The following is a 23397-nucleotide window of genomic DNA, read 5'->3' on the forward strand; positions in this document are numbered from 1 at the left end:
GAGACAGAGACACACACTGGAGCACTGGACTGAGCTCCCAAGGTCCCAATGAGGAGCAGAAGGAGGGAGAACATGAGCAGAGAAGTCGGGGCCGTGAGGGGTGCACCCACCCACTGAGACAGTGGAGCTGATCTATTGGGAGCTCACCAAGGCCAGCTGGACTGTGACTGAAAAAGCTTGGGATAGGGCCGGACTCTCTGAACATGGCGAACAATGAGGGCTGATGAGAAGCCAAGGACAATGGCACTGGGTTTTGATCCTACTTAATGTGCTGGCTTTGTGGGAGCCTAGCCAGTTTGGATGTTCCCCTTCCTAGATATGGACAGAGGGGGGAGGACCTAGGACTTACCACAGGGCAGGGAACCCTGACTGCTCTTTGGACTGGAGAGGGAGGGGGAGAAGGGTGGGAGGAGGGGGAGGGAAATGGGAGGCTGGGAGGAGGCAGATACTTTTTTTTCCTTTTCTCAATAAAAAAAATAATAATCATAATCCTTTGCTAAACACACACATCACACATAAAAGTGTCCATGAGCCACACAGGGATAACCAGGTCATGATTAGCCTGCATGTGCAACAGTGGCCCCAAGAAAGTACAACGGATATGGACTTTCCTTTGCCTAATGGTCCAGTGCTACAGCACAGCCACTGGAGCAACACTAGGCTGTGTGTGAGGGTGCCAGCACAAACAAGCCTACTGTGCTTACACTAGCTACAGTCATACATAGTACACAACACTCAGCAGCTCTGACACTGAATATATGCTTAATATGGTATACCATTTGCCAATATTTTACAGTATTCATACCCTATTACTAACATACTATAAAATGAATGCCACAATGTGCTGGCAGAAGCTTCACACTTCTAATGTTTGTCTCTGAACTGCAATAGGGACCACATGGAGGTGTTAGCTATGATATAACATCTGGGTTTTTGTACCCACATTCTTATGAAATTGTCTCTTGACAACTATTTTTTGGATTCTCTTCAATATTAACCCATATGGAACTTAAGTTTATAGTGTTTCAACTAGAAAACACTGACACAGACTGGCAAGATGGCTCAACTGCCTTTTTAGATCCTTTTGGGCCTTTAGAACTTGATGCTTTGACAGAGTAGATTCCAGTGTAAGAAGTTAAAACCCTGGGTAAGGCATCTCTGACACAACTGTTAAAAGCGAGACCTAACATGGTCAATGTCATAGTTTTGATGCACAGCACTTCAAAAACTAAACAAAATATCCGGGTTAAATATGCAATGACCTTGATCACTCATTGAATTACATCCCTATAAATAGAGGAAGGAGATCAAAAGTTCAAGGTCACCATCAGATACACAATAAGGCCACGTCTCAAAAATCCCAAAGAAATAAATATGTAGTAGAGATTACAACTGAAGAAAAGATTAATAATCTAGCAATCTACATTTGTAAGATGGCAATTTAAATATAAACCCAATAAATATTTAATAAATTTTCAAAAAGCTAAGCTCACAATGAAAACATTAAGAAAACACATGACACAGAATTATAAATACTAATCCAGGATATAATCTTCTAGATATTTTCAAATTAATAGGCTTATAAAAATTGATGTAAACAAAAATATATGTGTATTTAAAAATAACATTTGCAGCAAGTATATCTTTTATTTTATAATCTTTAGCCTCCACAACAAGCACACACAAACATGTCTATGTACACACAAAGATATCAAATAGTATCACTATCCAAAATAATTACATACCGTATCATATATCCAATTGAAGCAAAAAAAAAATTTACCTTTGGCTTATTACCAAAAAAAAAAAAAAGGAAAAACAAAAAACAAAAAAACAAACTTGAATCCTGTGATAAATTCCTAAAGGTAGACTGGACAGTAGATTCAAAAGAACAAAAAAAAAGGAAGAAAAATTAAAGAATAAATTTGTGACAAAATTATGAGTTCCATAATTAAAAAATATTTAAAAGGTTTAAAACTTTAAATATGAAGTTTGATTACATAAAATGTAAAAAAAAATACAAGCACATATTATTGATTTTTTATATAGAATGAAATATATCTCAATGCTCTTAAAATTTATGTCTGTGTTTTCCTTTTGGAGTACAGACATATTCACACACACACATGATGGGTCTACACTCTTACCTGCTGATGGCTTGTTCTTCATCAGTTATTCCAGTCTCCCTGAATGCCTTATTTGATTCGGCCAAGCTCAAAGCAATTGCCCTCTGAAGATCATCTTTGTCATCTCCAGTGAGATCAATCACATCTGAAAAGCAAAACTAGCTTTCTCAGAATTAAGGCAAACAAATGAAAGTGAACTCCCACCACAGCGACTGTATGCCCAATGAACCTTGACAAACCAAAAGCCAAGACCAAGTTAATCCTCTATGTTATAAGCATGAATATATCTTTAAAAATCCCAACATGGTTACCATAAACTATCCTTAGTAACTAAATAGTTTCTTCTACAAAATCTACCAAAAGTAGTGAAAAGAAGAAAATTCTTGGTATTTATTTACTGTGTAGCATCTTATTAAAAAGCTAATGAGCAGAAAGCCTACTGGGAATATGGTTTATCAATAAAATGCAAAACAACCACTACCAAACACTTACATTGGTGCTTTCTGATGTGTAAATATCACACTAACAAATCACAGCGTAGGGGGAGTGTGTGCATGTGTGTGTGTGTGTGTGTGTGTGTGTGTGTGTGACATTGTTGATAGTTTTTAGTTCTAGTGAAAAAAAAAAGATGCAAGGAGCTGTCACTTTTGGTTTTTCTCTTCTGTACCATGTGATTAATTTAAGACATATGCCTTTCTTGTCACTGAAAATAAGATTTTCATTTACACAGAGGTATGCAAACAAAAACACTTGGTCCATTTCATTGAACACAATGAGTTTTACTTCTGTATTCAATGAATAAAACCCACGACTATTACCACCACTGATAAAACATGCTTAATGCAGTTCTACAATGTATGTTGGTCAATTTCCTTGACAGAGGAGTTGTTGCTATGAATGCTATTATTACAATTTAAGAAATGATAGGAATCAGCCTAATAAAAGAATATAGAATTGGAAAGAGTAAGATCTGGAACTCATCAATACCATCACTAAATGGAGACTTTGATGGTAGAAGCAAGGAAGCAGCCATGATCCTACTGCTTCTACTTTTCCCAGTGTCCTTAGTGGACATGTAGAAGTTGTTCTCTCAAAGTTCAGCTGCAAGGAAGTCACTCACAGAGCAAAAACGACACTCTATTAGCATTCCAACATCCAGGCAGAGTCAAGTGGAGGTTACTTATGGAGGTTCTCTATCCCCCAAGCCAAGTTACTTAAGAAGTACACAGTTACTCAGAGTAACCCTACCGGCTGTCTTCCTGGTGTAGAGGACTGAAGCACTGTGATGGTCAGATCTGCAGTCACTAGAGAAGACTGAGCTCAAGGGCCCTCCCTCAATTCCCTGCAAAGCAGTCTGCAATTGCTTAATACCTTGGATTAAATGCCTTCTCTGAAATTACCAATCATAGTTGATGTTTCATGCCTAAAAACTCACTTAGAAACAGCAACTGATTTTACTCTTTACTTACACTCTTTCAGGATCCATGAATTGGAGTTCACACAAAAGCAAACAATAAGCAAGGATGGTATATTTTCTCCTATCCCACAAATGCTGAGATGCTAATAACAGTGTAAAAATAAAGAATGGTACACAGGCTCCAGGTCTAAGACTTTTACTTCTTAAACCCCATGTATTTTGCCCCACAATCAGTTTTTTTAAGTTATCTATTGATCCCTTAAAGAAGGGATCAGAATTCCAGAAGGTAGAGAATATAATCACAATAATATGGATATTTGATACATTTTGCTGCTGTTAATATTTGCACTGCTGATGCTGATCAAGGCACCAGTATCAAGGTGAATTTCTGTTATCACTTAGAAATAAACACAATATTTTAAAGAAAATCAGTTTACCTTAAGAATGTAAATTTTGATCAAAATAACTTTGATCAAAAAAAGTAATTTTAACAAGAAATTGAATCTTGATTTACAAGGTTTTGAAGTTGTTACTGACTAAAAATGCATAGTTTCTACATGGCAATGCCAGCTATAAATGCTAGTACAATGCTGGGGTTGCAAAGTTAGTATTTCTCATATTTTGGTTGAAAGAACAAATGACATAATACAAAGGATGAACACCCAAACTTCAATTGTATCAGTCATTGCAGAGCAACTTCTGTTAATGACTGATAGAGAATCCCATCCAAGCTCAGAATTTTGAAAAAATTTATGTTTCAACTACTATGATCCTGATAGTTTCTCAGGATGTAAAGGCTTTTCTGGTAGAATCAGTTCATCAGCTGCCAACAAATGTGATACATTAGCATATTTTTCTTTCATAATATGGATGGAGCTACAATTATCAACATAGTTTTACAGAATCATGTAAGGGTGACAGATCAAATAGCAAAACATTGGTAGATTTTAAAATATAACAGCACTGTATAAAAGGCAATTGATAACCACCATCCAGTGCAACACGAGAGTGACTGTGGATTCACACTGTAACTCAGCCTTAGGAAATTAAGAAGCATTGAGTTTTGGTATATTAAACAGAATAATCATTGGTATTTGAATATTCAGTTAAAACATTCCTCCCTTTGCTAAATGAACATCTGTATGAAGCTAGATTTTCTTCACAAAACAGAACCAAAGCAACTTATTCTAACAGAATGGAAACCCTCCAACACAGATCTGAGATCCCAGGTCTGTTCTAATACCACAGATAGGAGAAAGGTGCAGCAGCATAAAGGGTGTACCCTTTTGCTAACTTGTTTCAGAAATATATTCTATACAAAAATATTTACCTCACAGAATAGGTCGCTATTTTAACTAAGAATTAGTTTTCTAAGCTTTTCTTAATTTTAAAAATGTTTTAAACAGTTCCTGAATTAGAATTATCTCAGAAAGTATTTCATATCAATGAAAGCTCTTTGAAGTCCGTCATAAATTTGTGAGTTTAAAGGAGCCCGAAGATCAAAAGTGTGCCATGTTATTAAATATGAACATGTTCTACAAGACTCCTGGCTGCACAGACTGGGGCTCTTGTAATCTGGTTTTTACAATCAAGTTGGCAAAAGATAAGTCACAATCACCTGACCAACAGAAGACAAATGTCAAGAAACATTGCTACAACCCTCTGTGCCAGTCATTCCTGTGAGGAGGCCAGGACATGACAGCAGAGCAGCAATTCTGGTTGGACAACTTGTCCTCCCCAATGGGGCCCAACCCTGTGCGTCCTGATTTCTGATCCCATCTAGACCACAGTTCATATCATCTGCCTTTCCCTGATGGCATTACAAACAGAAGACGCTTATTCTTCCACTGGTATAGAAGGCTAACCTGTCTGTAGCTAGAAATGACCATACTCAGTTGTTCCTGCTTCCAATCTCTCTCCACATCTCTAATCCCCTAGGAGGTGGGCAGCTACCCATCTGTACCCATCTGTAATGCAGATGGGAACTGGAACCTGCCTCTCCTGGTATTGGGCAGCAGTACATTTTAATGATGGAAAGGGTTAGCTGAGACCAGATGCTATCAATTCTTGTCTGACACATTCTTCCAGCAAAGGAAAAGGTCTCTGGTCTCTTTATCTATAAAGCTGCTGTAATTACAATTTTCTTCATAGTGTTCACATTTCTCTACAAAACTGCTTTTCTTCTGCCATAGTTTGAGAACAATGTGGCCATCACGAAAGGAAACATTTATGACCCACTCACATATTTTTTTATAAATTTATTTATTTATTATGTATACAATATTCTGTCTGTATGATGCCTGCAGGCCAGAAGAGGGCACCAGACCTCATTACAGATGGTTGTGAGCCACCATGTGGTTGCTGGGAATTGAACTCAGGACCTTTGGAAGAGCAGGTGATGCTCTTAACCGCTGAGCCACCTCTCCAGCCCCCCACTCACATATTAAATTATTTCAATTTTAAGTATCATTTTGCTTAACAAATTAGTAAGTGAAATATAATTTTAATAATGGCTAAATGAGAATTTTCTTTTTTGTAATTCATGAGTAGCTAATTTTCTCTTTCTGATAGCTATTGTTGGTTCTCAGCTTGACTACATCTGGAATTAACTAAAACCACCGTGGCTGGGTGCACCTGTGAAGAAGTTTTTCTGAATTAAATCATTTGAAGTGGGAAGACACACTTTTAATCCAGATCCACCTTTAATCTGGGATACACCTTTTGCTAGCAGTCTATATAAAGGGAAAGGAAAGAGAAGCTTGCTCTCTGTGCCTGCTTGCTCTTCCTAACAAGTCCATTCCTTCAATGGTATTAAAGTCTATTTTGGGATTCTGGCATGTACTGAAGACCAGCTGAAAAATCAAGCTTTGGGTCTTGCTGAATTCTTTTTCCAGGGATTGGCAAAACAATGAATACATTGGATGCATAGAGTCATCAGTTGTATAATGAAAACTAGCATTTTCTGTATGCTTATTGAAGAGAGCTGAGAATTAACTTGGCTATAAACAAGTGGTAATTGCAGAAGTAAATTTAAAATCAAAATAGCCTTGGTAGAAATTTCTATCCATATGCCAGCATACTATATGCATGTATCTGCACCACAGCAAGACTTTGGGAAAACACTGGAAACTTTTTTGCTATCTACTCTCCCTGGAGATCTCTGTGAGAACAATTCAAAGACACTAAACAGATATGATAGATAGACAGTTGGAGGAAGAACACATACCGGGGCAAGACAGAGTTGAAGTAACAAGTTAGAATGCCAAACCAGGACTATACACTGCATGGCTTGCTTGAAGAGAAAAGCAACCTAGGAAGTGAAGGATGGGAGCTCACATAGGAAACACAAATCAGAAGTGAGGACTCTACTGAGCCTTACAACTCAGCCTCAGAGGCTGCTGGTCTCACTGTTTGTGTCAGGAAGCAAAAGCAATTCAGCCTCAGGCTGAGCTGTGGCTCATTTCTCTCCACAGTCCTGTGATTCCTTCCTCACTTCCCCTCAGGTATTTGTTCAAACGTGACCTCACCCAAAAAGCATTCTCTAAGGACAGGACCTAAAATAGTCATTCCTATTCCCAGCCAGCCACACCCAGAGCACCACCTTGACCTAACATGTGGTTCTCTGTGAACTTCTGAGAACTCAGGAGTATTATTCTTCACTGTCATTCGTAAACAAAACAGACTGTATCTTTCAGTGGCTTAATAAACTCCCTAAAAGCATTGATAAATCAATACTGCTGTACCAAAACAACTGAAACATAATACCCAAATATGAAACATAAATTTCAAAAGTGGGCTATGTATAATGACAATAATAAGATGTGAGTATGTGTTCCCAATTTCTACAAAGAGGACAGATAAGGCACTACATTTTAAAAAATACTTCCATATAAACAGATACACATAGGCAAAGTGCCTTCTCCATTCTCCATCCACTTCTTCCCTACTCTGATTTATTGGTTTTCACATAATAATCCTTCTATTCTGTTTTTCTGACTGCTGAACACACAGTCTCTAAAACTGTAATGTATGGACAGGACTTTCTATGATAGGAGCTACAAATTTCAACATTATTTAACTTTAATTTTGATTACTGGCAACTATACTGAACTGTTTAGTTAAAAATATAATTCTCATTTTAAGAACAGCTACTAAACTTATAATGGTAGCATCCATAAGGAAGAAAATGAAAAGTACTTGGGGAGTCATCCAAAAATTGTCACTTGTTTTCTGTCTCTTCCATCTTGAAAGGTGAAAAAAACTGAAGTTAATATTCCACATTAGTCCACAACTATGAAAACAGCGATAGCCCATGGCCAGCCTTATCTCCTAACACTCAGAAAATTTTCATCATGGAAAGAGAAACAGGCCTTGAGTACAACACCAGCCTCAGAAATAAAAGCTCCACTTGAAAAAAGAATGAAATAAATTTTAAAAGTTATCCAGGCCATTCTATAGTCCACTTGTACTAGAATGTTCCATATCAGCTTGAAGCGTCTTATCATATCCAATCAGCTGCACACCACCACCCTCATCTAACCTATTTCTAAGCTTAAATTTGGGTGTTGTGAATGATCAAAACAGTTTCATGTAATAGAAATTTCTAGACAGAGTTGTAACTTTCATTGAATTTCTTTTTCTACCTAAAGTAAATTTTAAAAAGTGTGAGGAATGGAAAGAGGAAAGAGTCTGTTGATAACTCCTCAGACAAGAGGACAGAAGCTGCACCCATCGTCATCTGGACATTAAATCACCCTGGTCAAGCAGTCCACCCATGATCTAGATTCTAGGATGGAACCTCAAGGGTTTTCTCATTTTGAATGCCATTCAGGTTGTATGGAGCCTAGGCACCAATAGCAATTCAAATGTTTGAAGAGCCTACTACTTACTTAGCACTCGTGCTAATGTATTATACCAGTTTATCTAAAGCTTAATAATGCTGTATTACTTTCTATGTTATGATTACCTACCCAAATCCCTCTTATCTTTTGATCCATATTTTGATTGCTCAACTGGGGTGCATCTTGCTCTGGTGGACATATACTGTTTTTGTCCTGTTTTAAAAAAGTTTAAAACATTTTAATAGTTGTGGTATAAAATAATACTAATAGATTTAATATTGGGCAAAATCTTTTGTATAGTCATGGCTAAGACACTGTGCCAAGAGCCGAAAATATCATTGTTTCCGCTTTGATTCAATTACAATTATGATAGCCAATACCATGCATTGTAAACTAGTCCACTTTAATTGTGTATGTGGTAGGGGCTGATGTGTGTGCAGAAAGTCAGGGACTCATGTCAGCATCCTGCCCAATTACAGCCCACAGTATTCCCTGGAGACAGGGTCTATCATTAAGTCTAAACTAGCCTAGAAACCAGCAAGGATCAGTGAACCTCTTGTTTCTGATGTGTAACAGCAAGCACTGCGCTACACAGAGGTTTTCTATGTGGATTCAGAGGTTTAAGCACAGGTCCCCATCCTTATACAGCAAGAGCTTTATTCACTAACACTCATTTCTTTTTCTTTTTCTTTTTCTAAAGATCTCATAGAGTTTCCTTTCTAACCTAGGAGCATGAGGCACTCTTTGAAAATTTGTTATTTAGTATTGTCTGGATTATACAAGTTATGAAAAGGTTAAATATACAGCAAACATTTGAGCCTTTTTCCAGAATATAACAGAGTATTAAATTGTAGTAAAGAATATTATGAAGAGTCACCCAGTACAATAACTGAAGTTCTGGAAACAAGTTTTCTTCAAATTGTAACTTTTCTCTCAAAAGTAAAAGCCAAACTAAAATATGAAATGGTTTTCCTATTAAAAGTATTGAAAAGATTATTACTTCTTCAATATTACAGAAAGGGGCACAGATATAAATGTTCTTCAAATCAAGTAAAAAACATTATAGTTTCTTTTTCTCTAAAAGAGACATTCAAGTACAAATAGTTATTTGCCAGCTTACATAAATGCAGTAGCATATTTATTAGGAATTTTTCAGTTCAGAGGATAGATTTTTGCCAGCATTGAAACGAGCATGTGATAGACTGGGACCATGATTTTATTTGTCATCAAGTTCTGGCTGAAGAAAAGAAAGAAGAGTAATAATTTACAGAAAATGAGTAATAATTTACAGAAAATGAAACTTTTCAGTATCTGAAACAAACTATTATCGAGTTTCAAATACCAATGTACTTCAAATAAAACTAAGAAAGTACTCAAAAGTGAAGCATTTTTTTTCATATCTATCCCTGAGAAATTCTTCCCTGAGGGCTGTCACTGCTTTTCCCTCTAGACTCAGGCTTGTGAGCAAGTGTGCACTTACTGACACTCACTTGTAACAATTCTCAATCTTTCCTTCCAATCCTTAAAAACTAAAAACACACAAAAATCGCTTCATTTCTGAACAATGCCTGCACAGTCAAAAGTACTTTTCAATAAACTGCTGAATGTGCCTCTCAATCGTCAGTTCTGAGGCTTGCTAGGTTTGCTGAATCAAACTGGTTCCTAACAACTGTTCTCCTTCCAATAACTCTACAAGACAGGACACAAATGCTGCTACCAAAAGTAATGACACTGAAGTGTGACCAAGAGGGCCATCATGTAAGCACTCATTAAATTTCAACAGAGCTGTGTCTCAGTGATCTGTAGAGTGAGCCCCAAGCTTAGGGGAGCACATTAGCAATGAAGCCACAGCAGTGAGCAGGGCACTCAAAATGACCATCAGCTGAGTCCAATTACAACCCGCTATGCCAAATGTCGGTGAAAAGTGATTGTGTGTGTGTGTGTGTGTGTGCGTGTGTGTGCATGTGTGTGTGTGTGGTTATACATATGGGGGTGGTTATCACAAGACATAGCCTTCTGAATGTGAGCTGTGTTCTCTCTAAGTGAACCTATTCATGTCACCATCGGTGTCCACTAGCATTTTCACTGGTCCTCACTGAAAGTCTTGAACAGGTGCTATCATCTACCTTAAGCAATATCGTCTCCTTTGCACAGCAAACAAGCCTTCTATTAGGACAGTCTCACAATTTCATTTTTCTCCCTCTGTTCATTGATCTTTGTGTCATAAACATAGCATTAACAAGAGTTCCCACGTGCCCTCCTAAAATCTTACCTCTCCAACTAGCGCTCAAGGCTGGACTATTTGCCAATTTCCATCTCTAATTGGCTTCAGGAAAAACTACACTTTGCTTTTTCTGTTTTTTTTTCTCTGTTTTTATTTAAAAAAAAAAACTATGTAATTAATTCCTTTTTCCACCACAGAACTGGATGCTATTCTCAAACACACATCCTTCCAATACTTAGAACCCTTCACTTTCTCCCAGCTTCTTCCAACATCAAAATGTTGTTTCATTGGTCTTGAAGGAGACTTTTTTTCTATGCCAAACTTAGTGGCATCAATGTTCAACGAAATGATTTCCAAATGACAGACCTTAGCAGCACACTTTGGATACTGGAAAGACTTGTTCCAAGCAAGAGGGCAGAGAAAACAATTTCTAGCAGGCAGTTGCTACCTAACTCTTAAGACAGAAATAAGACTTGAGAGAAAAAGGTTAGAGACTCTTCCTAGCCTAAAGAAGAGTAAGTTAAATACTAGGTGGCACCAGGTGTTGCAACTTCAGCTCATTCTGTTTTATTGTCAGAGTGTAAAGAAAGGAGGGAAAACAGGAGAAACTGAGGCTAGAGGGAAAGACTGCCCAAAGCCTCAGTTATTGCTGAACTTGACATAACAGGACGTGCACCTCATGCAAGCATGAAAAGGGGAAGGGAAGTGGCTCTCCCTGCTTCTTCCTAATTTCCATGGCCACAAAATGAAACCATACATACTCCTCAAACATGTTAGTGATCTCGTGTCTCACATCTATAACACATAAAAGTGCTTACATTTTATATATACTAATTTGATATTTTGGAGTGCTTAGGACTAAAACCATGGCCAAGTACATACCTTAAATAATACCTCCTATTTCACGTTAATTAAGCCATGGGAATGTCAGTAAACAGTAAAAATTTCTCTATGGTACATGAGAATATTGCTGAGATGATGATAAGCTAGGGTCTTGAGCAAAGTCATGTAACTTGACTTAAGGTGCAAGAGAGAGTGCATGGTGTCTCCAAACATTTCTCTCAAGGGCTGTGTGTGTGTGTTTTCATTCTGGATTAAGGAGGATTTTGATAATATGAAAGCCTTCTCCTCAAACCTTTATTTTCAATGTGGAGGAAAGGAAATTTTATAATATAGTAAACTTATAAATTTATAACCTCAAAGCAGTATTTGGCTTCTACTGACAAATTACTATCCACTTAAGATTCTAGACTTTTAATGAATATAATTCACCATTTTTTTATATTTCAAAGTCATGTATTCTACAAGAGATACTCATAAAAGGATATATAACTTAAATAAGATGGTTTGTCACTAATAAAAATTTATATTACTTTTTGTTTATGCTTCACTTCTGTTTAATGAGTAAAAGTAATACAACATCAAAAGAAAATTTCACTGCATGCCTATAAAACATTAAGAAGAAAAACTTACTTGCATCTGCTTGGCTTCCCACACTGATGTATCTATCGTTGCCTGGAAGTGCTGTCTGGTAATAGGCTGTCTCCTCCTGTGGAGGGGTCTTGGCATTCTTTGCAGTGAGGAAAGCCACTGCTAACTCCAAGTTTCCATTACTATCCTTCAAATAGCAAGAAGGGAACATCCAATGATTTTGGAGTAAAGGCATCCAAAATGTATCTAATTTTATCTTGAATATTTTGTAACAAAAATCATTTTGATTTGAATATATTTTAATGCAACTCTAAACAGTAAAAATTTGTCACCCATATCTCTACCTCAATAATTATTTTTAAAAACTATATTCATTATTTGATATTCATTATTAAAACTTCTATTACACTGCTAAATCAATTCTATTTTCTTAGCTACCTATTCATTTGGAAAAATACAATCATGAACTTCTAATTTTTAAAAAAAAATGAGTAATCAAGAATTTTTTTCTAGGTTTTGCTTTCAGAGTGGAAAAGTGAATACTTAAAATATGGTTTCTTAACAAGGATATTGGATGCATACCTAGGAGAAACTTAAGAAAATGTCAAGAATTCTTAGTATAGCAGAGGGCAGAAACACTCATGCCATCAAGATAAAAACTCTTCCCATACACAATCAGTGCTCATCGAAAGCACAGCTAACTAAAATATGTTAATGTTAGAAGTAACAGAAAGCCAAAAAGCAGTATGAGAAGACTTGCTAGGCTTTATCTTTAGATTCTCTAAGAGGCTGATTAAAAGTAAAATGTAATATAAGCCTCAGGACAGCTAACTGAGACAGCATAATAAACTCAGATGTTAACCAAGTCATCTCCATAGCGGCCACAGTCAGGATGCAGAAGGCCTGGCTATTTAAGCAGAAAACCACTAGAGCATTCTGGACACTGTAATTACATTTATTTTAAAAAATCTTGTGCTGGCTGTGGATTAAAAGGAAACAGTAATAGCAGAGTGTGCTATCACTGTTAATATTGTTAAGGTAAGACATGATACAGTGATCAAAGTAAGCATAAAATTATCAACAGCCAAAAGAAAAAACCAAAACCTGCTCTCAATCTCACTGTGGCAGGGAGTTAAGGGAAGGGTGGCTGGGAAGGCAACACGGCTTTACAGTGTGTTGCCTTTGTGGCCACGATGAGACTCTTAAGTGACTCATCCAAGATACAATAGGCCCCTGTTAGATAGTACACTGCTCATAAAATGAGCTGCAGGAATGACAGCTGACATTGACAAAGCATCTACTAGGTGTCTAGAAGTGTGCTAAGTGTTTTGAATGCCCTGCTTCATTTAATGAAAACCCAGACACATCGGGAATTTTGCAACTTGGCAGTTATTCAGATTGTATGACTAAGTATAGATTCTTGCTATGGCTTAGACATAAAATGTTCTTCATGGGCTCCTATGATTGAATACAATTCAATAGATAGTAATGCTTTGAGAAGTTGTTTAACTTTCTAGGCAGCTACGCTGAGTGACAACAGTCACCTCTGCACAGAGAGGGATGTATGCATAACTCTGTCCCACTTTTCCCAACTCTGCTGCCTGTTCTGACAAGATCTGATTGTGCAGTCTCAAGCTCCTTCCACCATTACCTCCCCACCATGAGACAAATTAAATCCTTCCTCCTCTATGTATCTTTAGATGTGTGTGTGACATGCATATGTCTGTTTGTGTGTGGATGCATACATGAGTGTAGTGCCTGCAAGGGCCAAAAGAAGGGGTCAGACCTGCTAGAACTGGAGTTACAATGACTGCAGGCCAACTGATGTAGGTGCCGTGAACCAAAATCCAGTCCTCCAGAAGAGCAGCAAGTGCTCTGACCACTGAGCGATCTCTCCAGCCCTCCCAAATTGTTTTTGTTGGGTATTTGGCCACAGGTTTAAAAAAAGTAACTAACAGCATTTTCAAGTTAAACATCATGAAGTCGGTGACTGTGGTTACCAAAGCACAGGACTTGTTGGTATGTTGTTAAAGGATTGACTCATTACTAAACACCTTGAAAAATCCTAAAGGCCATCAGTTAGGATCTAAGTATCCTATTTACTCTCTCAAATGAAAGTTTGTGAAGAAGAAAATAACATACCAAAGGAATGTGGACAAGACTTAATTTGATCTATATTTCTCAAGTTTAGTAAGTGGAGGGAGTTTCCCTCAAATTTCCAATAGCAAAGTGATGAGCTAAAGTCTCATCCTCTGTGATCTCCTGGGAAAGGCAATTTCAAAAATAGACTTGGAATGGATTAGTCATGTATTTATCAGAATGAAAGACTGGTAGCCATCTAAAGGTCAGGCTCCTCAGAACTGGGGCTGCACTCGGGAATCCTCTAACAACAGCATGTACAGCTCAGGATTAGCACCCTCAGGAACACTGCTTCATCAGTTTTCTCCTGGCAGATGAGACAAAGCAAGCTCCCAGCACAGTGGTAGACACTTAGCCTTATTCGGGCACCTGTGAACGGCTCCCGCAGCTCCATTCCAAGTCTCCCACACGCTGCTGTGTGTGATGTGGGGTGGGCTACTTAGCATCTCCATTTCCTCATCTCCAAAGAGGGAGATGGAAGCATTTATCTCTTGGAAATATAAGAATAAATTAACAACCCCACATAAAGAACTGAAAGCTGTTGGTCCAAATTGTCTGGTGTTTAGTGAACACTATCATTGACGATTTTTGGTACAATCATCAAAAAAAAAAATAGCCCAAAACAAAGTATCTCTGGAAATAAAGCCCTCAGGCTCGGAATCAAGGACCATTTTAACATTTTCCCTATAGTTAAGTTACAAAAACTCCAGAGCTATATGCGATGAGGGGGATAAAAATGTACATACAAATGAGCTAGAAATACAGTTCTATTTCAAGCAAACACTTCATTCTCTTGATCACTCTCACTGAGAACTATCCATGGGACTTGACTCATCTCGGCACCTCCATGGGAAAATGAGGGTGTATCTAGAATGCAACCAAAATGACACATTGCATGTTGCACATATTACTGAAATTTGAAGCTGAATAACCTTAAGGCATTCAGATTAACTGAATGCAAGGAATGATGTAAGCTTATTTCTACTGATTCTCTCCTTTGTGATCCTCCTTCACCTCTGACTCTAACCCACCCTCTGAGCCCCACTTAGATGCTAGAAATAGGCTAAGAATACTATTCCTCAACACTCGGACATATCCTACTAGCCAGCAAGAAAAGTATCCAATACAGAGAAATTATGCCTCCCTCCAGTGTACCCTCAAACATCAAATTCCGGAAATTTACAAGCTTAGAATTGCAGTGCAGGAGATGAGGCTCTTGCTTTCTAAGAGAATGCTTTCCTCTATCTCTGCTGGTATCAGATGGTTCAACTAAGAGACTTGGCTTTTAAATACAGTACACAAAGGAGGCAAAAATATACCACAATTTTAATCTATAACTAAAAGTCATACCTTCAGGGCTTGTTGCAGTATCTGGGTATCATTAATCCCAGTTATTTCTCTCAGCTGATTCAAAAATGTCTGCTGGTGCTAGAGGGCAGGAAAAAATTCGGAATTATTACAATAGGAACAATGGAATTTTTTTTTTTTTTTTTAGTTTTTTCGAGACAGGGTTTCTCTGTAGCTTTGGAGCCTGTCCTGGAACTAGCTCTTGTAGATCAGGCTGGGCTCTAACTCACAGAGATCCGCCTGCCTCTATGGAATTTTTTTAAAAAAAGAAAAGATTGTATTTTTTAAAAGAGAGAAAAAAAGAGAGAGGAAAGAGAAAGTAGAATTTGAAAGATACAAGATAAAAATGCCACTCTTTCACAACAAAGTCCAGGGAGTCCTTGCTCTACTCTCGTATTTCTGAACCTCAACTTCTGCTTTCTCTCCCAGGCTGCCTTACCAAGCTAACAGTTTCCATCCTATCAGACGATGCCTCAGCAAAAAAAGAGAACAGTTTGTTTGTAGCTTGAGTCTGAGGAGAACTCCTGGGATGTTGAGATGTTCGAGAGATGCGTGCTCCCAGCCTGCGCAGTAAACCAGTTGTTGGGGAATAGTATTCTCAGGTGTGTGACTTTTGTTTATGCTGCATGTGTTTAACTCTGTGAAGCTGTGTTACTGGGCCTGTCTAAAACACCTGAAGGTCCTAATAAAGAGATGAACAGCCAATAGCCAGGCAGGAGCAAGGATAGGTGGGGCTAGGAGGCAGAGAGTATAATAGAAGGCTAACTCTGGGAGAAAGGATTGCAAGGAGCAAACAAGAGAACAACGAGAGGACGATACCAGGGGCCAGTCAGCAAGATACATATGAAGCCACAGTGAAAGAAGCAAAGAAAGATATACAGAAATAGAGAAAGATAAAAGCCCAGAGGCAAAAGATCATCAGGTTAATTTAAGAGAAGCTGACAAGAAGCAAGCCAAGCTAAGGCCAGGCATTCATAACTAAGAATAAACCTACATGTGTGATTTATTTGGGCATTGGGTGGTGGGCCCCTCAAAAAGCCAAAAGAATAAAACATACAACAACCAGTAAATGCATCTAAGAGTCCTAAGATCCAGTCAATGAAAGAAACCATCTGATTCTCCAATCTGTCATAAAAGATCCTAAATTGAACTGGCTTGACCCATTTCCTTCCCTTCTCTTCACAGTATACTAATCTAGCAAATCTCATGACCCAAACAGCACAGGACTCTTACCAAAGTGTTCAATGATCTTCTATGAACAATCCCACTACATGCCTTTGTATTTTTTTTCTTAAAACACAGTTCCCTCAAACTGTGAAACAACACCATGAAATAAAGCACAGAATATGTAAAACAAAAAACAAGCTTAGCCCCTAAAATAATGTAGGTCTCCTGGATTATTACTTCAAAATGGCTTACCCTTAACTCAGTACCAGTTCAGTTGGAAATCTTCAGGGACACTTAAACAACTGGGTGAAAGTTTGCTGAGAAATAGAATTAATAACAAAGTTTCCAACTACAAAGTATAAAAAGAAAGGGTAACACCATAATGGAAAATCTAACAGTTCACATTAGCCAGGAATCAAAATTGTTATTACTGGTACAGGACATGACAGTCTGTATCTCCGAACACATGATAACCTGTGGCAGTATGTCACAGCTACAAAACCTAATCTAATCTTGAGAAATAACCAAACAGCCTCAAACAAGAAATGCAGAGCAAAGGAATTCTCATCCTTTCATCTGTTAAGATGTTATAGTACCAAAGGCAACGAGGCAGTCTCCAGCATAAGGGAAATCCAGAGGAGCTACCACACAGGGCAGCAAGAGAGGCTGGCAAAGGCTACTGCATGCCCTGCAGAGTGTGTGGACATGACTGAGAAGCATGGGGGAAAGCTGCTCAGTGCATGACAATGTTTTAGCACATTCCTGTATGGCATTATAGTTGGACAACATCTTTTTCCTTAGGAATGTTTAAGTGACAGAATAAGATGTCCACAACTGATTCTCAAATGGCTCAAGGAGAAAAAAAAAAAGAGCCATGAAAGTTCTTTTCATTAGTGTGCCCATATCCATTAAAATTCTAGAAAAATTAGCCCAGAGCAAAGGGACCTGCCTTCTTTAAAAACTTCTTTAAGACTTCCACTAAGGCTCCACCATGCAGAAGAAAGTTTCAAGCCCCTCACACCTTGAGAGGAGTTGGGAAAATAATTTTCAGGTAGGCAAAAGTCATGTTAGAAGTTAAATCAAAGATGCAGCAACTCAAAAGAGAGAAAGCATTCAAGCAGACAATGGTTAGATCTTCCATGCCATCTAGGATCTTTATTTCCATTAAAGCTGTATTAAGTAACTAAGATGACAGGATTATCTAATTATACAATTAATATTAAAGTACAACAGGAAAGTATAGAATGCGCCAGGAAGTACTCAACAGCTAAAAGAATCAAACTACCAATGTACAGGCTGAAATATGAAAAAATATTCATTTTATTCCTGTGTTGGGGGATATTCTATCACACTGCAAACCCCGAGCTTGCATTTGCATTAATTAAATAAAATGAACCCTGGGTCAGGAGTTAACAGAAAGTATTCACAGAGCATGAGAGGACACCTGGAAGACACAGAGAGATGAGATTCACCAGGAGTAGAGAGAGATTTGGAGTTGTTGGTTGAGTTGAAGGACGCTCGCTCTCTTTGGGAGATGCTAGTAAAGAGAAGGGGTTATCTACATGCTATTCAACCTCTCCGAGCTAGCAGGTTTCACTGCAGGCTTTGAACCTTGAGTTTTACTTATAAATAGAATGATAGAGATTTGGTTAAAGCTACCTTTAGTGGCACTAGCACAGTCAGTGCCTGTGGGAACAGAGTTCCTGCCAGGCTGTAGTCTGAGCGACCAGGCCACTCCCAGAGAAGCTGGTTGGTAACTGTGGAGTAGCAATTTTGCTGGCTGAAATAGCAATACATTGAGACGTAGATACTATGCCAAATTGATTAAAGCAAACTTCTTTATTCATGTACTCGGGCTGCTTCCCCTTAAGGCAGCGTTTGAAAGGTCAGCATGGGATGTGAGGAAGACCAGGCTTGTATAGTGCTCAGAGTAGAGGATGTCCAAATGGGGGGAAGTAGGCAAGGTTACAGGAGCAGAAGAAAACGGGGCCAAAATAAGATAATCTCAACAGGTACTCATAATAAGGGCATCATAGGCAGTCATATAACCTTCAGGGTTGCAAGGTGGTTATAAATAACTTTTTGAAACAAAAACACTATTGCCATTCCCGGAACAAGCAGTACATAACCATTTATAGTTAAGGTTACAGGTGGAGCATAACCCCATCCTTAAGAAACAAGGGTTTAGGGGCTGGAGAAATGGCTCAGTGGTTAAGAGCACTAACTGCTCTTTCAGAGGACCCAGGTTCAATTCCCAGCACCCACATGGCAGCTCACAACTGTCTGAAGTTACAGTTGCAGGGGATCTGACACCTTCATACCAATGCACATAAAATAAAGTTAAATAAACCATAAAAATATTAAAAAAAAAGAAAGAAACAAGGGTTTAATCATAAACAGGAATGAACCTAGTTTGTTTTTAAGATGCTTTTAAGCCTAAAATGGAGGCAGGCTGGTTCATTCACAAAATGTGCCTCAAATAACTTTATGCAAATAAGCCTAGAAGCAGTATGAATAAAGAAACAACCATTTATTTTAATGATGAATGTATGGCTATAAAATAAAACTACGCTAGAATGGTAATATACCAAACAATATATAAACACATTACTGCTACTCCCTATTCCCATTCTCGAAAGACGTATTTCCCTGTTCCCTGGAAGAGGGACACTCATCAATGCAAAATAGAGAACTGCATGCAAATGGAAATGAGGGTGAGTTGTATGGTTGGAATTGCCTCTTGCATTCCAAAGAATCCTTAATAGAGGACTTGGGCAGCACACTTAATCTCAACACCCCAAAAATGAGGCAGATGTGAAAAAGAGCCACTCAGCTCACCAGTAAGTCAGTGAAGATGGCAACAATACCTTGGTATGCAACTGAATACTAAGGTGATTTTTATGGCAATAGCTGGCTGATACATGTTTCAGTGAGAAGTGTGGAGAAATGGGTGGAAAGCAGAGTCTGGCTTTCACCACATATGCTCAGTGTTTTATTTTTTGAAAAGTCTGTCTGATGCATTACCCAAAAAAGCATATTCTACAATGATCTCTGCTTTCACAACTTTGACTGAAAAATAAAAAAAAAAAAGAGGAAATAAGTTAGAGGGAAATTGGGAAAGGGGAAGTGAGAGAAAAGCCAGAGACAATTTTCTTAGTTAAATTGACAAGAGATGGGGGAAGCAATGGAAAGAATTTTGAGAAGCCACCTGTCAGGCCAAGGTGTCCCTTTTGTCATTAGCTGTGTGCTCATCTCCTGCAGTTGTGTCTATATTGCTGAGGGTTTTGGTGTAATTATGACCCCGATTTGTCTGGTAAGGTTTGCACCTTCCTGTGACAGTTAATCTCTTCTGCCAGGCTGACTGGATTTAGAATCACCATGGAAACAAAATCTGGGATGCCTGTGAAAGATTTTCCAGATTAAGTTAACTGAATTAGAAAGATGCATCCTAAATGGGCAGCACCATTCCATGCTTTAGTGTCCTAGACTGAATTTAAAAAGAGAGAGGAATTTGGGGCATAATATTTTCTCTACTTCCTGCTGTGGACATGGTGTGACGAATCAACTCTTGTTCCTGTTATCATACCTCCTCTGCCATGATGAACTAACTGTATCTCTGAAAGCTATGAGCCAAAACAAACCCATCCATCCTTGTATTGTGCCTGGTATCTTGTTGAAACATCAGGACAGGAAAGGTGCTGTGGAACAATTGTCTATATTCTGTCAATTATGTTTTAAATAAATGCTGATTGGCCAGTAGCCCAGGCAGGAAGTATAGGTGGGACAACCAGACAGGAAGTAGAGGAGAGTCAATGAGAACAGGAAAATTCTGGGAAGAGGGAAGCTCCCTCTGTAGTCCTGTCCAGACAGAAGAAGCAAGATGTGACTGCACCACTGGAAAAGGTACTGAGCCATGTGGCTAACACAGATAAGAGTAATGGGCTAATATAAGTTATAAGAGTTAATAAGAAGCCTGAGCTAATGGGCCAATCAGTTTATGATTAATGTAGACCTCTGTGTGATTTCTTTGGGACTTAATGACTGTGGGAGCTGGGCAGGACAGAAACCTCAAACAATAAAAAGGCATGCCCCACCTACCAAAGTTGTGGTTTGACACACTCTCATCCTCATTATAAGCATACTGTATAAGGCTCTCTCCTCTACGAAGTTCAGATGCAAGGTGGACTGAACACAATCTCCTACATCTGGAGCCCATTACTGAGTTCCAAGGGCCTCCTTTGTATGGATTCTTTAGGTGCTATAGATTAGAAGCTGGCAGGTTCTATCTGTTCCCACTGCTGGACTAAAGGGAAGACAGAATTCAACAGATTTGGGGGGTTATGAATGCCACAAAAATCAATAAGCACAGATGCCAAAATGCACACAGGGTTTCATCCTCTCCCTCGTTACATGTTACATGATGTCATTGTACAATAACATCTCTTCTCCTGCAGAATACAGCTCTAATAGAGGATAAGAAAGCAAGGGCAATTTCAATACATCTCTTTTATCTCTCCAGTTGACTATGAAATGCTGGGCCTTTTAAAATGTTTTTTTAAAAAAACAGAGACCACTGGACTCTGGCTCTATGGAATACTGGGGGTGGAGTGAAACAGCAACAGACACTTAAATCTTACCAAATCTTGGCACAAGCTTTAGAATTGCTAGTTCTGTATTGAGCTTTACTCAGTTACATCCACATCATAAATATCCAGTTGATGTTCTTGGAATGAGTAAAACAGTCTTAAGTAGACCAGAAGGGTGAAGGCTTCCCTTATGGTTATCAGCCTCAAGAACTATCAGTCAAGAAATCTGATTCCAAGAAACCAGATAGAGGAGCTCATAGCAGCCCAACTTTACTGGACATGTTACAATTACTCCAAGAAGACTTCAACATCTGCAGAGGACCAGTACAGCCACAGTTGAAGACATACTCCAGTTACGAGCACCCCAGTCTCTACCAGTCCTGGAGCAGCGCTCTCAGCTGACTCTGGAGGACCCTGCAGCCATTTCCATCCAAATCAGAATAATACCACAAGCAGAAGCCTTGATTAACACAAACATCAACTTTCCCTTAAAGGAGAGCATCGTGAGTGGTCCAAACACCTTGCAGATAACAAGTAGGGTACTTGGTTCATTTATTGAGTGAGTCTTTCTCTGGTACTATCAGCTGGTATGACTTGAGACCACTTCCCAAGGCTTCTTTCCAGGCAGCAATCTTCTTAGCAGTTGTTATCTTTTTCTTATTAAAGTATACTAAACAGCTAACACAAGGTGGCAGCAGTAACAGAAAGTCAGCTGCAGAGTTTCAGAAAGCAAGCAGGGGCAGAAACTAAGTGAGCAAAAGAGCCAAAGACAAACTGCAGTGCAGGCTCGACTCGCTGGAGGGATTCCAAGGAGATGGAAGCCTTAAGAGCCAAGAATCCCAACACGCTAAGCCTGAGAGCTGTAACACTACCTGCAATCAAGATCCAAATGTCCAGACAGGATAGGTCTCAGTGCTGTAACACTAGCTTCTTTGGGAACTGAGGTCGCACCGCACAGCCCACCCAGGAGTTATCGCACTAGCAGGCGCTGCCTTCTGGTCTCTGTTCTTTCCACTCACTGCTGTTGAAAACAAAGGACTACAGCCAAATTTTGGAGCCGCTGGTGGTTAACCACAACTGCAAGGCTCCAACCTGTATGTTTAAAATCAAAAATCTCTAGTTCCAAAGCCTAGTTCAATAAGCCTTATTTTACAGGGCATATAGTCTACTGTCACTGCCCCCAGACCTTGGGCACTCAAGAGCCAGGAATAGCTAACACTAATGAAGTCTCTCTACACTGCTCATTTCTATACAAGCAGAGCAAGAGGGCCTGGGTCAGCTCACTGATAACTTAGAAACACCATATTTAACATTAGTAAAACTGTTGAGAATGAAAAAATGGGGATTGCTAGCTGGGGTGGGGGTAAATTTTTATTATGCCCTTGTTATACAAAATACTCTTTTCTAAATGCTGCAGTTCATAATCTTAGTGTGTGCTCCACTCCCCCAGAAGTTATTTTCATTGAAGCTCCCTGAAGTCTCTTCAAGAGCTCAGCACATGCGAACAGCAATAAATACAGGTCTTTGAAGTTCCACAGTTCCTGTCTTTTCCAGATTCTTGACTCACTCACTATCAATGGTGTGAAAAAACGACAACTCTGAGCAAAACTGCAGCCTCACTGACATGCAGTATTCAGATAATGGTGGTGGAAAAGGAAAAGAAAATGAAAACCCAAAGCATCACTGACTACAAGGCAGAGAAAAAACAGACTAACATTTGAGGAGCTCTTAGGTTGGTACTGGTCTTTTTACTCAATTTCCAAAATTAAATAAACTCTGTTGAGTACGGAGGAAAAGAACTCAAAGGTCTCTGTCCCCTCAAAGGTGGTTAGGGGCAGCAAATTTTAAAATGACTACTAGAAAAAAAAAGTCTTTTGATGTTCTAACATTAGAGAAGTGATGCAAAGCTCAGAGACTTGCTGGCTAGGCCCTCGGTGGCAGGCCTCTCTAAGTGGCTTATCACTCATTCCACTACCACCCTTCAGGGTGGGGAGCCAAGTGTGCACATCCTCCATCCTGCAGCTGCCTGTTAGCGGGCAAACTGCTGTGTCCGTTTCTTACAATAACTCACTAGCAATTCACTGAAAGATCTTCAAATGCACATGGCCTCTGGAATGAG

At 38.8% G+C, this 23397-nt stretch overlaps 1 protein-coding gene across 2 annotated transcripts in view; it reads right to left on the minus strand.

Moving 5' to 3' along the window:
* Usp25 (ubiquitin specific peptidase 25) overlaps window positions 1-23397 on the minus strand; it is a 112793-nt gene that overhangs the window by 74580 nt on the left and 14816 nt on the right. For both annotated transcript variants that reach the window (XM_041678555.1, XM_041678554.1), the window contains exons 2-4: window positions 15529-15606; window positions 12082-12226; window positions 2148-2271 (exon numbers count right to left, since the gene is read on the minus strand). In XM_041678555.1, coding sequence (XP_041534489.1) covers window positions 2148-2271; window positions 12082-12226; window positions 15529-15606 — 347 coding nt within the window. The remainder of the gene's footprint in view (window positions 1-2147; window positions 2272-12081; window positions 12227-15528; window positions 15607-23397) is intronic.

Source organism: Microtus oregoni, unplaced genomic scaffold (assembly GCF_018167655.1).
Source record: "Microtus oregoni isolate MIOR12 unplaced genomic scaffold, Mior012 000030F_ref0000283, whole genome shotgun sequence".
In the NCBI taxonomy this organism is placed as follows: domain Eukaryota; kingdom Metazoa; phylum Chordata; class Mammalia; order Rodentia; family Cricetidae; genus Microtus; species Microtus oregoni.